The sequence below is a fragment of the Phoenix dactylifera genome, chromosome 3 (genome assembly GCF_051530095.1).
Source record: "Phoenix dactylifera cultivar Ajwa chromosome 3, Ajwa_hap1_PhDact_Kaust_v1.1, whole genome shotgun sequence".
Lineage (NCBI taxonomy): Eukaryota > Viridiplantae > Streptophyta > Magnoliopsida > Arecales > Arecaceae > Phoenix > Phoenix dactylifera.
In genome coordinates this window covers 50,065,162-50,078,319 of record NC_143192.1, presented here as the reverse complement: position 1 = coordinate 50,078,319, position 13,158 = coordinate 50,065,162, and the positions used below count along the sequence as shown (strand labels likewise).

The 13,158-nt window shown below is 41.6% G+C and overlaps 1 protein-coding gene across 1 annotated transcript; it reads right to left on the bottom strand.

The window, feature by feature from the left end:
- Positions 1-338: 338 nt before the first annotated feature.
- Positions 339-4,156, bottom strand: LOC103711769 (uncharacterized). Its single transcript, XM_008798038.6, has 9 exons — positions 3,868-4,156; positions 3,706-3,777; positions 3,472-3,592; positions 3,258-3,368; positions 2,548-2,720; positions 2,112-2,447; positions 1,910-2,029; positions 1,401-1,836; positions 339-1,182 (listed from the first exon to the last, which is right to left on the bottom strand). Exons 1-9 carry the CDS (start codon positions 3,904-3,906, stop codon positions 782-784), a joined length of 1,809 nt encoding a protein of 602 aa, XP_008796260.4. The 5' UTR covers positions 3,907-4,156; the 3' UTR covers positions 339-781.
- Positions 4,157-13,158: the final 9,002 nt, after the last annotated feature.

The window sequence follows — 13,158 nt, the reverse complement described above, 5'->3', positions numbered from 1 at the left end:
TAGGAATGTCAATAAAAAATATCATTTTTTCTTTAATACTAGTCTAACATCACTTTATTGGTGGGGCGTTGGAGGGATTAACTCTTAAGTTAGAAACCTAACCACGTCACCGCGCATCGGACTAAAAACCGGGCTCATAAGAGAAACCTAGCGTCTGGCAAATTTCTTGAACCCTTCCAAAATTTTCTCATCTTCCATCTCACAGTCTAAGCAGATACAAGGCCCACTCTGATTATTGTATGTCAAAGTTGATGCAAGGGCAATTGATTGTATACCGAACGCAAGAAACAAGACAGAATTGTTTCACATTAAGAGTTGAAATAGGCTCGAAAACGATAAAAACGAAATGAGATATATTCCATCAGATCACCTATGACAATAAAGTGCAGACTGTACGTCATTTTGGCTAAATGCTCATAACACCTTCTAAAACAGACCAGTTTTTCGCCTTTACAAACTTTCTGGCGCTGTGGATAAACTGCTATTTCACCCACCAGATTCATGTACTTATGTGATACTCTGACAACCTAAGAGCCAAAGTATTTACCTCAAGGAAGAATATATGAGAAGAGGAAAAATCATGTAAGAACTACAAAAAAAAATATTTTTAACGAAGTTACACAGAGGATAGAGCATTTGGACAAGAATGGGTTAAAAGTCTGAAAACATCAACATTGACATGAAGTTTTAGCGAAAAGAAGCTTTAGATGGAAGGATGGTTAATCATCAAGCCTGAATAGGCGAAGGCAGATGCAGCGGCCAGGGTAATCATCTATGGAGGCTACTCTGACTGACGAGAGACAAGCTCAAGATCCAATTCGGAGTCATCTATAAACAAACCACGTCTGATGGAGCGAGGGCTAAGGCTCTGGCGAGATGCAGACGTTAGCTGTGCTGCCGTTGTTGCTTCCCTGGAAGAACCATCTAAACTCGCTCTCATTCTTTTATTACTGGGAAGCTGGCCTTTATCCTGAAGAGGTCGCCTATGTAAAGGCTTGTGCTGCGTAGCAAGGCAGGCCAGAATGCTTGACCTCCGTGAACCAGGCATGCCTCGCACCAATCTTTTGAGTGGCTCGTTCATGGGCACATCCTTCATGGTGTCGAGGGTGGCTTTCCCTACTTCCCTAGTGAGCTTCAATTCCCCTTGGAATTGTGGAATAAGGTGATTCTCCTTCTCATCTTCTGTAAAATTATGGCACAAAGAGGTAAAAAGAATATAATGAATGAATAAAATTGCCTTCGACATAAAAGTATCACTCGATTTCAAACAAGAAAACGGATAATGATGAAAGGAAATAGCCCATGTATAGCAATGAGAGCAATATAAGCCGACAAACTAGATAGCGGCTTTCTACGTAGAGATCTTAATATTCTAACTACTTTTGATGGAAAACCCTTACCCAATGGCTCATCTTGGAAAAAACCAACGATATGATTATCAGAGATAGACTCTTTGGTGTGTTGGATAATAAACTTGTCTGGCGTAGCTTTGCAAGACCCTTCGTCAAGGCTCCTGTGGTAGCAAGCGCTAGGAGTTGCATCATGGCATCTTTCTTCATCTACAACAGGAGAAAAATTAAAGCATTGGCTGGGGTCTTCATCCTTCCCTTGCATTTCTCTTGAACTGCTGCAACTAGTCTCTCCAATAGAAGGTGAAACAAGATTTCGATCTACATAATCCAACACAGATACTGGGGACGCATCATTGCTGCCATCCAGGTCGGGTACCTTCTGTGCCTCCATTAAGGTTGAAAACCAGGGCGAGGATCCCTGCTTTATGTAGAAAAGGATAAAGGCTGATTCCTTTAACACATGGGTTTCAGAAACTCTGGCCACCTGCAACAGACATGGTTTCATTAGAATCATAAGCACACCCACGTAGTAGATAAAATATTGGTAGAACACTTGCCTCGGAATCATTCATTTGGAACCATGCTGTTGGAGAGGAACGAACGAAGCAGTAATAATGCCCAGAATAAGGTGAACCATCATGCACCAGGACTGCATATAGGTCGTATTTTAACTGCGCCTGCCATGTAAAGCATGCTAAATGATCAGAACTCATTTGTGCGCCAAAATGTACTTCGGTGGGGAATGGAAGGGATGCTTACCCCATCCTCTGGGCAACTAAGAAAAGGATTCAAGTCCAGCTCCAATGGATACTCCACAAACTTTTCAATCTTTGTAGCAAAAAATCCAATGCTCTTGAATCGCTTGAGTTGAAGTGCAACAATTTCTGGAGCTTGGTCCAGCTTAAGTTGCTTCTCCACCAGCACCTGAGCCTTGCAGCCTTCACAGGTGAACTTGGCTTCAGGATCATCAAGTTTCTCCACCTTGGTGAAAGACACCAGAGCATCTGTGAGGGTGTCAACATCACCAATCTCCAAGCTGAGATCAAGCAGGGGCTCAAAAGTGTCTGAACAGTGACCACAATCACAGCATCGCAACTGAACCAATGGCATAGCCATTAAAAGGAACGATGTTAATATTAGTTAAAAGGAGACGCAGGCCGGTAACCAAGTAAAGGAGTGACTTAGCGGCAGCTACCTGGCTTCTGAGACGCCCTCCAAAAACCTGCTTGACAAGGCTATCTTTCTCTAATGAAGACGGGTGGTCCTTCAAGCTGGGGTCCAGACAGCAGCCATGCAAGCTATCCAGCAAAGCATGGAGGAATTCATGGGCATCCCCTTGATTGCCCAGCTGAAAACAAGATGATATTTCTGGTAATCAAAAGGTCAAGAAGAACAATGTTATATTAATCCGTACTTCTCTATCTATGCACAAGGAAAAAAGTTTTATTTAATTTGGATCAAATGAAACCAAATTTCAAGCACCAAGATATCTTCAAATTATCTCTCAGCTCAAGAAATATACGGCACCAGGACAATCATGCTGCATCTAAGTCTACAAAACTTAAAACCCGAGTTAGGATTATATCGAAAGAGGGAAACACCCTAATTTCAAGCTTCCAACTGTTACTAGATTAGTAGATTACACCAGATTAGTTCAAGGGTCATCGATCATCATAGTTGTAACTACAGGCAACAAAAATGGTAAAGAATTGTATCGAGTCAATAATTCAGAATCCAAGCAAGATTCGACTTGAGAATGCAGAAATAAACTCATAACCGCCCATCAGATCAAAGAAAATATCAGACAAAACCTAAATCAATATATGGACAGATGAATAGAAACTAATCATCCAAAGACCAAACCAGAGAAGCCATATAAAGTAGATGAGGTTATTCAAAGGATACTGCTCATATTATCAGCAATCCTTCTGGGGGAGATAACGTTTCCTGACTTGACAATACTGAGGTTGATATGTTCTCTCAGCGCACAGAAAGAGCAGAAATCCCCATTGCCTCCTGTAAAATTTTCCCAAATTCTAATGTCTACCAACTCGGAAAAAAATAAGACATTAGAGAAAAAAAATTCAGTCTTTGTACTAAGCGGAACCAAATCCAATACCACAACAAGTAGAAGAGTGATCAACCGATCGAAGCTTCTGTATTAAAGGAACCGTATGCGTGAGACACTGAAGAACCGCATTGAGAAAGCACGTGTTCCCTAAATTCCAGAGAGCGGCTCCCTAAACCACAACCGAAACAAATAGATTCACGATAGAATCACAAAAAGACGCAATTTCTATAGGAGAACAGAGATCGAAAAAGGATATAATTAGTGTAGATTGGGGCTAATTACCACGAGGCGGGGCTGGTAATTCGAAGGAGGCGGCGAAAGCCAGGATCTTTCCATGTTTTCCGGATCAGATTCCTGCAGGATTACCGAAGAAGAAGAAGAAACGATTCAGCAAAAACCCTGAGAGAATACTTAAGAATCTGGAAGAAAAAAAATTACGCGTACCGTCTGGGGAGGAGGAGGATGAAGAGACTCGGCCTCCATGGCAAGCTAGGGTTTCCTTCGTATATCCACGACTCTGTGGGACTCGGAAGCGGAGTTAGGGTTTCGGAATTAGAGATGGGGTTTCCTATTATCATAAGAAATCGAAGCCGAGGGCCGAGGGGGTGAAGAATTCGCGGCCTTTTGAAAGAGAGGACGCGCCATCGGATTTTGCGGGGGAATCTTATTTCCATAGCGCGGCTTCCGATTATTTTCCGAGTCCAGCTCGAAGTTAAACTCTAAACCGCAGCGTAAGATCGGACCGTCGAAAGTGCACCGATCGCTACCAGCGGGTCCACGTCACTGGTGGTGCGTTTGAAGGCGTCTAATACTGTAGTCCCCCGGTCGATTTATTAAACCTGAGTTGCCTCTAAAACAAAAAATTTATCCAATTAGTTAGTGCTTGAGCTGGAATTCTTTAGAAAAATAACTAACCGGTTCTTTCCTAGATTGTATACAACTCAAATATTGAAAATCTCCATAATGATAGATCTCTTGGTTTATCCATAGGAGATATTTCTTTATTTTAGCAGAAATACCAAAAATGGCAGATAAAATCAAAATCAGCAATTCTTTTATGACATTAGTTGTGATATTTATTAATTAACAATATTTAAAGAAATAAAAATTAAAAATTATTGTAGTCCTACGGTCAATTTATTAAATCTGAGTTGGCCTCTAAAACAAAAAAAAAATCCAATTATTCTTTACAGGCCCGAAATTTTCCTTAGTAGTTGATGCTTGAGATGGAATTTTTTCAGAAAATAATTAACCGGTCCTTTCCTCGATTGTATAGAACTCAAATATGGAAATCTTGATGATGATAGATCTCTTGGTTTATCCATAGGAGATTTTTCTTTATTTTAGCAGAAATACCAAAAATGGCCGATAGAACCAAAACCAACAATTCTTTTTTGACATTGGTTTTGATATTTATTAATTAACAATATTCAAAGAAATAAAAATTAGAAAATATTGTAGTCCCCCTCGTCGATTTATTAAATCTAAGTTGCCTCTAAAACAAAAAAATTATCTAATTATTCTTTATAGGCCCCGAAATTTCTCTTATTAGTTGATGCTAGAGATGGAATTTTTTCAAAAAATAACTAGCCGGTCCTTTTCTAGATTGTATAGAACTCAAATATTGAGATAGATCTCTTGGTTTATCTATGGGAGATTTTTCTTTATTTTAGCAGAAATACCAAAAATGGCGGATAGAATCAAAACCAGCAATTCTTTTTTGACATTGGTTTTGATATTTATTAATTAACAATATTCAAAGAAATAAAAATTAGAAAATATTGACTCTGGTGTGTTAATAATTTAATATTGCATGCTAGATTTATTTTAGCTTAATGATTTGGAGCCTAGAGTTCCTTTATCTGGTTTTATGTGAGTCAGTGGTATTCATACAGATTTAAGATCTCATGCGAGATAAAATTATTGGTTCTTTGCTTATCTATCGTATTAATTTAGCCCATAAATATTAGCATTTTATTTTTAGTCCTACTACTTATTTTATTTCTTTTTGCATGAAATTGGGCCTTTCTTACTTGCGTAGTTAGCTACATCTGATATACACTCTACAAATCAAGAGATTAAACAAAAAATAATTGTTGGAATTAAAAGTAATGTGTAAATTTTCCATCTAATAGGGATTCAATGTAAAATGGTGATCAATCCAAAAGGTAAATCTCAATCACCGCCTCCGACATTAGCAAGTCCAACAGTCCATGCATGGATCAACATTGGTATATGTTGATGATCAAACCCATATTCTATTTCTTTTTTGTTATCCACAGTTGATAGATGCATCATGCATGACTAATGAACAGTTGTCAAGCATGTTGGAACTGTGGAGCCTTCAACCGCAGCTATTGGGATACGTAGCTTGTAACTTTGATATTATATTTAAATTAACAAGTTTAATAAAATTTCTGAATTTGCTTCATCCAAAATTTGGCGGAATTGTAGCTAACACCAAACATGTAAATTTCGCTACACTCATTTGTTAGTCCTTCATGTGCTATGGCAAATTCAGTCAAAGTTAATTTATGAAGGTAACTCAAATTGTAGACTCATGATAGTGGTAAATTTTAGCTGGAGGAACATAAGCAATTCCTTAGAAGGTTTCTAGGTGTTCAAATATGCCCAATCAAAAGACAATGTAGGGAAGGAGTAGTGGTCTAAACCTCCTTATTTATAACTCCATATCATTGATATATGATCAAAAAAATTTCGACAAAAACATGATCAAATTTAGTATCCTTTTAATAGAAGGTTATTTTGATCTTTATTTTTCATCCCTAGCTAGGTATAAGTTTTCTAATGCCACGTGGGTCTAGAACTTATAATTTCAAGCCAACTTTAATTTTTATTTTATTTTTAAATATAGAAAAGCACTGCTCAATAGAGACGTGTACTTTGCATCAAGCACGTACACGCTTGGTCCCCCTTAACATTCAAACCCTGCACAAACTTGATGTTGACTTGGTTCAAGAAAGGAATGCTTATGGTTGATGTTGTACTTAGGTGGCTTTGACCCACAAGGTGCAAGTGTATATAGCACATTCATTTGTGCTGATTTTGAAGGAAGAAAATTAGAGATTACAGTGCAGAGAATGTTAACATATCAAAATAGGGAGCATCATCTGCTCTATCTTGGGCAGCCTGACCTCTCCTTCCCAATAACAAAACATTACACACACACACACACACACACACACACACACACACACACACACACACACACACACACACACACACACACACACGTATATACCTTCTTCTTCCTCTTCATTTTCTTTCTTTCTTTTTTCATTTGTACGCATGCTGTGTGCATGTGTGTGCGGAGAGGGATTGGAAATGCATGATGTAAATTTCCTTTTATGAAGCTTGCTCTCGACATAGAATGCATGATGACATGCTTAATGTGTTTATCTGTATTTATAAAATTTATGATGTGCGAATTGTTTTTGATATTTTTACTACGCGGATGTGGCAATCAAACAGACTAGATAACATGCAATGTTCTGAATCTGTGATTCAATCTTCCTTCCCCTTTAAACCTTCATGAATTTTTGAAGTTCTGGTTCCTTGGTTTATATTTTCTGCACAAGGTGATTTTAGAACTACTTTGACTTGATGGCAACCGAGTTGACATTGCCAACAGAGTCTAAAAATACCAGTTCACCCATCATAAAGAAAAGGAAAATAATCGATGTATCTACGGCATATCTCAGTTTCATACATATGTCTTTCTTGATTTTTGCTTTAAAGTTTTTGGACCAAGCAGACTCTGGCTTTCATGAGGATATGAGCTACAACTTTTTCAAGGACCTGTTTGGAGAATTACTTTTGGAGTGCTGACTATGACAAAGCAATAATGGCATTGCTTCTGACATGCCTCCACAAATTTATTACTTTACATGCCACAAGGATCAATAGAGCAGCATGCCACAAGAAAAACATTTCAGGCTTCCTCGTGAGTGAGTTGTTTGCATTAAGAAAGCTATGTTGTTTAATTGATAGTAAATAATTTATTTTCACCTTTGTTCAAAGTTAAGTTTGTTCCATGTAATTGGATTTTGATATCAATAGTGCCTTGTTGAAGGTCGGTATTATCTGTTATTCATTATGGAATCTTACGGTCATTACTGTTGAGAAAATGTGCCTCGAAACTCGAAACGACCGCAAATTGAATTCGGCTCAAGTTTGCTTGAAAAATTCTGTGCCAACTGAATGGAGTCGACCCCTAGCATCTAGGAGTCGACTCATGTGAAGCTTGAGTCGACCCCAGGGATGAGAGGGTCGACTCGCATCTGCCACAGTGAAGAAACAGAGAGCAGTTTTTTGGGTTGCCTGCAGGAGTCGACTCCAGCCCTGCAGGAGTCGACTCCAGCCCAGGAAGACAGAGCGTGCCAGTTTCGGTGCTGATACTTGGAGTCGACCCGAGGATGTCCGAGTCGACTCGAACTTATCAGGAGTCGACCCCTGAAAGTGAAGAGTCGACTCCTGATCACGAGATTGATTGAAACGATGGCAAGATGGGTTTTTTTTTGACTTAGGGTTTTTTCGTAGGGAAGTTTCCTTATGTGTTGAAAACCTATAAATAGGGTTTTTTGGTGAACCCTAGGGATGATGAGAGCGGCTATAGTGAGTTTCTTTTGGAGTCCTATCTCTCTTGTAAGCCCTAGGTGTGCAATCTCCAACAGGAAGAGAGATCATTGTAACCCTTGCTGAATATATTGAATCTGTGCGTGTGGCCTCCGTGGACGTAACCCGTATTGGGGTGAACCACGTAAAATTGTTGTCTTTGTGATTGTTTGATTTTATTCTCTACTTCTTCTTCTTCTCGATTCGTCTTTCCGCAGTTTGGATCCAGGAAAGGGAATAGTACGATCGAAGGGAGAGTGCTTTCGTGCTCGCAACAACTGGTATCAGAGCAACGTTCCCTGTGTTCCAATGGCTGACGAAGGAAGATTGAGGATAGAGAAATTCAACGGACAGAACTTTGGTGTGTGGAAGATGCAGATGGAAGATTACTTGCTCTCAAAGGATCTGGATCTACCACTGGGCGGAGAAGAAGCGAAGCCGACAGACATGCCGTCGGAGAAGTGGGAGCGTCTTGATAAGAAGGCGCTCGCCGCTATCCGTTTGTCCTTGGCATCGGAGATCCTCGCCAATATATCCAAAGTAAAGACTGCAAAAGATTTGATGGACACACTGGCTTCCATGTATGATGAGCCAACAGGAGCGAACAAGGTATTCCTGATTCGACGATTATTCACTTTGAAGATGAGAGACAGTGGGAGTGTTCATTCACATTTGAGTGAATTCAATACCCTATGTGCCCAATTGGAATCTGTGAAGATCACGTTCACTGATGAGGTGAAGGCGTGGTCTCTTCTAGGTCAGATGCCTGAAAGTTGGGAAGGCTTTATCACGGCTGTTAGTAATTCTTCGGAAAAGACTACAGCGAGGTTTGATGAAGTGGTAGCTCTTATTCTGAGTGAAGAGGCTCGAAGGAAAACCCTGGATCCATCAGCAAGTTCATCTGGGAACGCGCTGGCCTTTGAAGAACGTGGAAGGACTTCAAAGAAGGGAGATAGAAATAGGGGTGGACGATCCAAGTCTAGAAACAAGTCTAGACCTCTTGGAAAGTGCTGGAATTGTGGGCAGAAGGGTCACTTGAGAAAAGACTGCAAAGTGTCAAAGAACAATGGTGGTTCTGACACTAAAGCAAGTGCTAATTTAGCCGAAACTGCAAGTGAAGATGATGCCCTGATACTTTCCTGTGATATTCATCCGGAGTCGTGGATAGTCGACTCAGGTGCCTCGTTCCATGCTACTGGGAACAAGGCAATCATCTCAAACTATGTTGCAGGTGATCATGGCAAGGTGTATCTTGGTGATGGAAATAGTTGCAACATCGTAGGAAAGGGAGATGCTCAGATAAAGACATCAAGTGGGATGACTTTAACTCTGAAAGATATGCGACATGTACCCAAACTGGCTCGAAATCTGATTTCGGTAAGTCAGTTGTCGGATTTGGGGTTTGTGACCACCTTCAATGATGATGCTTGGAAGATCACTAAGGGAGCCTTGGTGATTGCTCGAGGTGTAAGGTCAGGAACACTATACATGACAGCTGATACTGATTCCACCGTCAGTGCTGCAAATCCGACTGTTGATGCAAGGACATGGCACATGAGACTCGGCCACATGAGTCAGAAAGGGATGAAGGTGATGATGTCCAAAAGAAAATTGGGAGACCTGAAATCTGTGGATTTGGAATTTTGTGAAGATTGTGTACTGTCAAAACAGAAGAAGGTCAGTTTTTCAAAAGGAGGTAGTACCAAGAAAAATTCTAAGTTGGAACTCGTACATACTGACGTATGGGGACCAACTCAAGTGGCTTCTCATGGAGGAGCAAGGTACTATGTCACGTTCATCGACGACGCTACCCGAAAGCTATGGGTCTACTTCTTGAAGCACAAATCCGATGTATTTGAGAAGTTCAAGAGATGGAAGGCTTTAGTGGAGAATGAGACAGGTCAGAGATTGAAGTGTCTCAAGTCTGACAATGGGGGCGAATACTGCAGTGATGAGTTTGAGGCTTATTGTGCCTCAGCTGGAATTCGAAGACTAAAGACGGTTCCAGGAACGCCACAGCAAAATGGTGTTGCAGAACGCATGAACCGCACCATCAATGAGCGGGCACGATGCATGAGGCTTCATGCAGGGTTGCCGAAGATTTTTTGGGCGGAAGCGGTCAGTACAGCAGTGTATCTGATCAACAGAGGGCCTTCAGTTGCATTAGAGCTTGGACTGCCGGAGGAAGCATGGACTGGGAAAGAGGTGAAACTATCTCACTTGCGTACTTTTGGTTGCATCTCTTACGTGCTCGATACTGCAGACAATCGAACCAAGCTGGATGCAAAGTCAAAGAAGTGCACATTCATTGGGTACGGTGGTGATGATTTTGGATACCGACTCTGGGATGCGACAGATCGGAAAGTCATCAGGAGCAGAAATGTTGTATTCAATGAAGAGGTTCTGTACAAGGACCTGCAGCAACAGACGAGCCAAGGCGTCAAAGCTGTAAAATCGGAATATGCAGAGCTGGATGATGAAACAATGTCTCGAGACGATGAAGAAGTTGCTGAGCCAGTGGGAGAAGCACAGCAAGAAGAAGAACCTCCAGCTGATATCCCGATTGCTTTACGCAAGTGTAAAAGAAATAGAATAACTCCGTCTAGGTATGCTGACTCTCTACAATACCTGTTGCTTACAGATGGTGGTGAGCCAGAAAGCTACAAGGAGGCTTTGCAGGTTGAAGCCAGTGACAAGTGGAAGCTTGCCATGGATGATGAAATGGATTCCCTATCATCCAACAGGACGTGGGACTTGGTTCCACTTCCGAAGGGGAAGAGAGCTTTGCACAACAAGTGGGTATACAGACTAAAGCTTGAACCAGATGGTTCTGAGAGGTTCAAAGCGAGACTTGTTGTCAAGGGTTTTCAGCAGAAGGAGGGCATTGATTTTGACGAGATCTTTTCTCCGGTTGTGAAGATGTCTACTATCCGGATGGTGTTGAGTATAGTGGCAGCCAAAGACTTACATCTTGAGCAGCTTGACATCAAGACTGCATTTTTACATGGCGACCTTGAAGAGGAAATCTACATGAAGCAGCCAGAAGGATATGTAGTGAAGAGGAAGAAAGATTGGGTGTGCCGACTTCAGAAAAGTCTGTACGGGTTGAAACAAGCACCTCGTCAGTGGTACTTAAAGTTTGATCAGTTTATGCTGAAGAATAAGTTTCAGAGGTGTAATGGTGATCATTGCTGCTACTTTAAGGGATTGAAAAGCTCATATATCATTCTACTTCTGTATGTAGATGATATGTTGGTGGCAAGTGCCAACATGGGAGAGATTGTGAAACTGAAGAAACAATTATCCCAGGAGTTTTCAATGAAGGACTTGGGTGAAGCCAAGAAAGTCCTTGGGATGCGTATCAGCAGGGACAGGAAGCTTAAAACGTTGAAGTTGTCTCAAGCAGAGTACATTGATAAGGTGCTGAAGCGGTTCAATATGGACGGGGCTAAAGCTGTGAGTACTCCGCTGGGCGCACACTTCAAGTTATCCAAGCAGGAGTGTCCGACTACGCAGGATGATCGAGATGAGATGAAGTATGTACCCTACTCATCAGCGGTCGGAAGCCTTATGTATGCCATGGTTTGCACGAGACCGGATATTGCCCATGCAGTGGGAGTGGTGAGCAGATACATGAGCGATCCAGGCCAGGAGCATTGGAGAGCTGTGAAGTGGATATTGCGGTATCTGAAAGGAACCAGAGACTTAGGACTATGCTATGGTGGTCCTGATGTTTGCCTACATGGTTTCGTGGATTCTGACATGGCTGGAGACATTGATGGCAGAAAGAGTACTACTGGGTATGTGTTCACGCTGGGAAGTGCTGCAGTTTCATGGGTTTCGAAACTGCAGAAGATTGTAGCATTGTCTACGACCGAGGCCGAATACGTTGCTCTTACTGAAGCGAGCAAGGAGATGGTTTGGTTACAAGGTTTGATGAAAGAGCTTGGCATGGAGCAAGGCGATGCAAAGTTGTATAGTGACAGCCAGAGTGCTATACATTTGGCAAAGAATGCTGCTTTTCACTCAAGGACCAAACACATTGATATCAGATATCACTTTATTCGGTCACTCCTCGAAGAAGATCTTTTCCAGCTAGAGAAGATACATACAATGGACAACCCAGCAGATATGTTGACAAAGGTGGTTACTCTTGAGAAGTTGCACATATGTGCATCTTCGGTTGGTCTTCACAGCTAGAAGTGAAGACAGAGGTTCACACACATAGAGGATGATTTGGAGATCATGTTGCTGATGGGGTTACGGTTATTTCAGGCTTGTTTCTCGGCAAGTGGGAGATTGTTGAGAAAATGTGCCTCGAAACTCGAAACGACCGCAAATTGAATTCGGCTCAAGTTTACTTGAAAAATTCTGTGCCAACTGAATGGAGTCGACCCCTAGCATCTAGGAGTCGACTCATGTGAAGCTTGAGTCGACCCCAGGGATGAGAGGGTCGACTCGCATCTGCCACAGTGAAGAAACAGAGAGCAGTTTTTTGGGTTGCCTGCAGGAGTCGACTCCAGCCCTGCAGGAGTCGACTCCAGCCCTGCAGGAAGACAGAGCGTGCCAGTTTCGGTGCTGATACTTGGAGTCGACCCGAGGATGTCCGAGTCGACTCGAACTTATCAGGAGTCGACCCCTGAAAGTGAAGAGTCGACTCCTTATCACGGGATTGATTGAAACGATGGCAAGATGGGTTTTTTTTTGACTTAGGGTTTTTTCGTAGGGAAGTTTCCTTATGTGTTGAAAACCTATAAATAGGGTTTTTTGGTGAACCCTAGGGATGATGAGAGCGGCTGTAGTGAGTTTCTTTTGGAGTCCTATCTCTCTTGTAAGCCCTAGGTGTGCAATCTCCAACAGGAAGAGAGATCATTGTAACTCTTGCTGAATATATTGAATCTGTGCGTGTGGCCTCCGTGGACGTAACCCGTATTGGGGTGAACCACGTAAAATTGTTGTCTTTGTGATTGTTTGATTTTATTCTCTACTTCTTCTTCTTCTCGATTCGTCTTTCCGCAGTTTGGATCCAGGAAAGGGAATAGTACGATCGAAGGGAGAGTGCTTTCGTGCTCGCAACAATTACTACCTGTCATCTGTGAA

Bases quoted from the DNA above. Each gene is read 5' to 3' on its own strand.
- LOC103711769 (XM_008798038.6), bottom strand. From the start codon at position 3,906: ATGGAGGCCGAGTCTCTTCATCCTCCTCCTCCCCAGACG. The intron at 2,721-3,257 runs GTATCCTTTGAA...TTTGATTACCAG, and splicing joins GATTGCTGATAATATGAGCA to AAATATCATCTTGTTTTCAG. The intron at 1,837-1,909 runs GCAAGTGTTCTA...TGTCTGTTGCAG, and splicing joins TCCAAATGAATGATTCCGAG to GTGGCCAGAGTTTCTGAAAC.